This window comes from Trachemys scripta, chromosome 10 (assembly GCF_013100865.1).
Source record: "Trachemys scripta elegans isolate TJP31775 chromosome 10, CAS_Tse_1.0, whole genome shotgun sequence".
Taxonomy (NCBI): Eukaryota; Metazoa; Chordata; order Testudines; family Emydidae; genus Trachemys; species Trachemys scripta.
Genome location: NC_048307.1, coordinates 76,737,249 through 76,743,543, shown reverse-complemented (window position 1 = coordinate 76,743,543; position 6,295 = coordinate 76,737,249). Strand labels below are relative to the sequence as shown.

The 6,295-nt window shown below is 41.8% G+C and overlaps 1 protein-coding gene across 1 annotated transcript in view; it reads left to right on the top strand.

Moving 5' to 3' along the window:
- FAM169B (family with sequence similarity 169 member B) overlaps nt 1-2,563 on the top strand; it is a 59,391-nt gene extending 56,828 nt beyond the window's left edge. The window contains exons 8-9 of the mRNA XM_034784960.1: nt 1,267-1,370; nt 2,185-2,563. Coding sequence (XP_034640851.1) covers nt 1,267-1,370; nt 2,185-2,409 — 329 coding nt within the window. The 3' untranslated portion in view covers nt 2,410-2,563. The remainder of the gene's footprint in view (nt 1-1,266; nt 1,371-2,184) is intronic.
- The last annotated feature ends 3,732 nt before the right edge of the window (nt 2,564-6,295 follow it).

Here is a 6,295-nt window from a genome sequence, read left to right as displayed (position 1 = left end):
CTCCTAGTTGCTGAACCAATCAGGCTCCTAGTTGCTGAACCAATCAGGCTCTGAAATGAACAGTTCTAGAGTAATTGAGTGAAAGTCTGTAAGGTCTACAAATAGAAAGTGAATGCGAAAAGATAAGGTGGGGGAGGTACTGTCTTTTATTGGTCCAGGTCCTAACGAAGAGCTCTGTGTAAGCGCCATAGCTTGTCTCACTCACCAACAGAAATCCAATAAAAGATAGAACCTCCCCCACCTTGTCTCTCTAATATCCTGGGACCAATATGGCTCCAGCAGCACTGCAAGTGAAAAGAAAAGCAGATTCAGTGGGAAATAACTGCTTTGCAGGCTTCATGGGAATCATGCAAAGTACCTTTTATTGTCTAAAAGGCAACTTACAGACCAGTGAACTCTCTGAGAAATGGATTCCATTTAGCGGAACAAACTTTCAGCCTAAGGCTAGAAAGGTTTTCAATGACATTTTAGTGCAGCCATTCACATGACGATGGAGGAACGTTCTGAGATTTTAACGCTGTCTGGGAATAGGATAGTGGCAGCTTAAGGGCAGTGTTAATAATTTATTTTTCTGGTCTCTTCGCACTCATTTTACCCCAATTAATAGTCAGAAAATCAGATTCAGTCAGAGCTAATTTCTTGGGTAACTGGAAATATTAGACACCGTGCTTCAGTCTCAACCGTTACAATTCTTTGGAAATAATCAGAAAGGAGGCAAGTTTACAGTCACCCCCAAATTAGCCTGACATGCTGCTGTTGCCTATCAGGACCCTTTATGTCAAGATAGTGGAGGCTCAGAAATGCCAAATATAATTAAAAACTGTTTCAGATATAATTTATACCTGGCAAGAAGTGCGGGCGTGGAAACAAAGGGCTAACGGTTCAGATTGCATCTACAACACTAGCAGATGCATCTGTGTGCAGGTAGATGATGCGATATTTACACACAGAAAATGTTGTGTGTGAAAATGTCAGGTGTGGGTTTTTTGCACATTCAGATAGATGGACCTGCAGATATTTCAGGTGTATGCAGCTGTCAAAAAATGGGGCTCTTCTGACCAAACCTGTGCATTTATCTTTTGTGGTATTGCCTCCCTTTGCACAAGGTTCTTTTTTGTTACTGGGCTGGGTGGTTAATTGTCAAAATTGGAGGAGAAGGATTGAAATTGTACTAGGACAGCATCTTGTAGGTATTTTTTTTTTTTTTTTTGATAAACTTTCTACGGAAGTTGTGCCAACATTCTTTCATTACGACCTTGCCCTCAGAAAACACAGTTCGTCAGACTGCTTCAGAGGGGGAAGGAGGCTGTCATGTAGAGAGAGCTCAGGATGATGAACCCAGATGCTTAGATGCAGGCCAGATGAATGAGGTACAGTGATTAATTTGTCATTTTATGATCCACTTTTTCATAAACCTGTTGTCCCTACTTAGTGAGTTAGGGGGCCTAAATAGGAGAGTGACACAGATAACCATGGATGATGAGCTATCACTGGGCCATTGATTTATATGGCTAATCTGTAATTCCTCTGGGGGCTCGGTGATGAAAGGTGTGAAAGTTTTTATTTCGCTCCTCGCTGAGATCTAGGGGTTTAACAGAGCTGGAATGCTCCAATAGCAGGTCTGCGGTGGCTTTCTGAACTGACCTGCATACACAGTAGGTGGAGTGGCTACAACACCTGTATCCAGGTTGCTTAGCACTTTGCAATTAGAACGCCCTCTTTTTAATTGCTTAAATTGGGAGTCTGCCCCCGCACACTTCATTGCAGGATCGTGGCCTAAAACAATCGTGGCAATTTGAATGGACCAATTCTCCATAAACACAATAAAATGAACTCAAGGAAACAAATCAAAATAATGAAGCGGGTCAAATAATAAATAAGGAGAGGAGCAGAAACAAAACAGAGTAAAATTAAGAACCATGGTTATTGTGTTTACTCCTCCCCTTTAGGTTGCCACCCAACGATTACTTGAATTAAATCAGTTTGTTGTTAATATAGACCGTTCTAACTACTTATGCAAAGCATCAGGAATCTATTATATAGAAACAAAATGGCTATGTTTTGGGGTCCCTCTTGTTTCTAAGGGCATCTCGGTTTAGGGTCACATCATAGCTTTTACACTGTACGTATGTATGTACCTTTCATAACACCAGGATGATCCTTGTGTCTCTGTTCTAATTTCAGGGAGGCGAATGCATTCCCAATATTAGGAAAGTGCCACAAGAAGCCAGAGACGACAAAGATAACACAGCAGGAGAAGCAAGGACATTACACCTGCAAGTTCCCAAGGAGGAGGACTTTAGTCAAGGTACAGCTGATACACAGCGAAGTAAGGGATCGAGGAAAAGAGCAAGCACGATGGGCCTGCTTGAAGACAAGACGACTAAGCATCTCCGAATGATGCCTTAATTGCCTCACTCAAGGAGCAAATCCACTGTGCAGTCCTAAAAGGCTAAAATAATCAGAATCTCTAACCACACTGAGATTTCTCCAGATTAGTTACAAGGGTTTTGCAAGGTAAATATTCTGAATCTTTACCAAATAAAAATAAACTATTGTTCTTTTCATTGTTCTTTTCTTTTGCTTCCTTCCAAGAAATTAAATAGTAGTCGAGCCTAGTTATTTCCCTGCTTTGGAAAGATTTTAATGGATCGCGTGAGATGTCTAGAAAGGAGTAATTAGGTGACTTGTAGATACTGATGTAAGAAGTTATTTCTATGGACACAACATCCTGTATTAAGCAAGGGAGATACCGCAACACAGGTTGGTGTCAGAATGACGGCTCTGTAACCTCCCTTTCATAAAGAACAGTTGATCTGGAAATTCTTTCAGCTGAGCTTTTCCAGCAGAAAAATCTGCCTTAAGCTACAAAGTGGACAGGGGGGGATGGGGACAAAAAAACCCGCATGGTCTACATTAACGCAGAAGTTTGGTACAGAGAGAAAGCTACAGGTCATAAATTGCCTTTAAGTTTAGACACTGAGATCACATTGTGTATATAATTTAAGGCACAGTTGCAGGAACTTTGTGTGGATTGCTTATCTCACGTATTGTATTTCATGTGGACCAATTCCTAATGCTTTACAATAAAAGAAAATATATTGATAATGTGTCTCGCCAGCTTGCACAAGTTACCGTGTGGTTAAAAAAAACAACAACCCTCATCTCTCAGTCCCTCCCCACACAGTCAGGGGGGTGCTGTTCTAGCTTGACTTACTGATATATCGGGAACGCTTTATTTATAATACATAAATCAATGCAAGGCCGTGCTTAATTCTGCCTTTACAACCAGCCTCCACTGCAGCACCAAATGGGTGCACCAGGTTCCATGTCACCACAGTGGATGTTGCATTTAAGGTTGGACACTTAAAGGTTTTCAACAGTTGTCATGGATCTAATCTTCTCTGAGGGTTAAAGTTACCCCAATGCAGAGAAGCCTGCCCATGGCTGCCTGTGCTTCTGGGATCCCTGGGTGCCATGGAGGGGAGCTCTGAACTATCCTCAAGAGGCAAGGGCAAGGATGATTTAGTTGGGGTTGGTCCTGCTTTGAGCAGGGGGTTGGACTAGATGACCTCCTGAGGTCTCTTCCAACCCTCATATTCTATGATTCTAAGGGGAGCAGTGGTGAGCCTGGGGTAGGGTCTGGATCCACACATACTCAGATCCAGGGGCCTACAGTCCTCACATAGGGGTCATGGAAGGGGCAGAGGAATCTATTCCAGTCCATGGACCGATGCAGAATTCATAGAGGGGGCTGCATTGTACCATGTCCACAGATTGCAGAGGTGAATTCTTTCCTTTTCACACCCTCCATAAGTCCCCACATGAAGCCCTGACACTGGTTTTGTGTAGGGAAGGGTGGATTTCACCCTTAGACCCTGATTTAACATATCACTTAAGCATGTATTTACATCGATCCCTGTTCAACAGTGCGCTTCAGTCCCATTGAAATCAACCTTTTCTGGACATCTACAAAAGAGGGAATTATCTACTGGTGCTGTAATAGGAAATTATGTTAATTTTGCCATGAGAGGTGAAATATTGATCACTGAACCAGTCATAATTCTGAGGCAGACATGCTTAGCAACCCCTGACAAAGCTAGCCTATCTCCGAGAGTAAGATTGGCCCATCCATATGTGGCTGATCTGTAGAGATAGGCTGGCCCAGTGCAATGAGTGTATGAAATGGGGATTCGCTTGGGAAACGGTGCCCTTATCCATCGCATCTTAGTTTCTCTGTACCTAAGTAGGGTACATCTGGCATCTTTTATAAAACATTGTATCAACTGTTGGATGATAGCTGGCCCAAGGCATAATAGAAAATAAAGGCAGCTGTAATCTTTGTGACAGCTGATCCCATGTTTCATTTTAGTCCACTATGACAACTATGTTTGCATGTGGTAGTCTGTATTCTAAATCTCATTGTAACAGATCAGAATTGTTCCAGCACACTGAGTGGATCCTAGGTTCGCCTTAATTATATCTGTCAACTTAAATATATTTAAATAAAACCAGGTGGGCCCTATTTGAACTTGTCACGTTGGAATAAAAGGGATGGACAATATAGTATGTGTGGGGATGGACAATATGTGGAGTGGGGAGACATCTAATTTAGTGAAATTAATTCCATACCTAGGAGCTCTTGCAGTCAAACAGGAAACATCAAGTTGTCAGTATATCCAGGTTGAATTTCTGTTCTCCCTCTTTGGTTCCCAATGATCCACATACTGGTTTCCTAGCTGTTGTACCTTGATGATTTTTTTTCAAATGTGAAAGGATTTTCTTTCTCTCCAAGTAATACACCTTTCAGGAGAAATGCATAACGAGATAATGGGCATATCCTAAAGGTGAGCCAAGGTTCAACTCTGATGGGACAGAGTTCTCTGCGTGTTGACAGACCAGCAAGTGCCCCAAAACTAGTAAACTCACTGCAGTTTCTCTAACCACAGACAAAATGCCAGCTAACCCTGGGTAACATTTCCCCTCCTGATTGTATGATTTAAGGAGGTCCCATTTTTGGCTCATCTGCCTTTCCCATCAAATGAAGGAGACCAAACACAAACATTGAAAACAAAGGAAGCAGGAAACTAGCCCATTATTTACACACAATAGAGCATCGCAGCTGGGTGTTCTAAGTTAGCAGAACCAAAGGTGCCATGCTGCAGGCTGCATTTGTCTCAATGACAAATGCTACATAAGGAAGTAGGCTTCCTCCCCTCACATCATGTGTGTGTGCTCTGTCTCTGTCTCTCTCTCCATAAATAATATATCTAATACAGGAGATGTGGAACCTACTATAAAAGGAGTCTTTTTAGGATATCTGACTTAAAGGATGTCCCAGTCTGAGTACTAACCTCCTTTGTAAAAAGAAGAACAGGAGTACTTGTGGCACCTTAGAGACTAACAAATTTATTAGAGCATAAGCTTTCGTGGACTACAGCCCACTTCTTCGGATGCATATATATATATATATAAAGAAGTGGGCTGTAGTCCACGAAAGCTTATGCTCTAATAAATTTGTTAGTCTCTAAGGTGCCACAAGTACTCCTGTTCTTCTTTTTGCGGATACAGACTAACACGGCTGCTACTCTGAAACCTCCTTTGTGTGCATTAAGGTATCTGATGCATTTAGAAGTTCAGACCTGCAATTGATTCTTGGCTAGTCTGAACCGTTTTTGTAAAAAAGCCTTAGGTGCTGCATTAGGTTAATGTGCCAGTCTTTCATTTTTGGACCCATTTGTTGAGCTCTGTTGTCAATCACAAATGCAAAGAGTTTGATAATCTCAACTAGCGATGGGACTGAACTAATTTTTGTTTATTTATAGGTTTTGTACAGTACTCATTACTGTAGTGTCTGAGCACATCATATGTGGTAATGGATTTATCCTCACAACAGTTCAAAAAGGTAGGGGAATAGTATCTCTATTTTACAGCTATTGAGTTGTGGCACAGACAGACTACATGAAGTCACACATGCTTTCTGTGGCAGAAACAGAACCTGCATCTCCTGAGTCCCATCTCAGTGCCTTTAAGGCAAAAAAACCTTTCCTCTTATTACAGAACATCCAGCACAAACTTTACCTTTCACTCAGGAATAAAACATTTTGTATGAGGGAGAGCTGAATGGTTTAGAGAGAGAACACTTTGGTAGTGGTTGAAAGTTGGTTTAAGCGTCCAAACTTTTTGATGTTCATCTTGGCCACTAGACTACCCCAATGGTGTCCACATCTTCTTCATCACAACACAGTTAGTGCTTCTGCTTAGGGGAGAGAGGAGAGAAAGGGCCCTGTGTGTG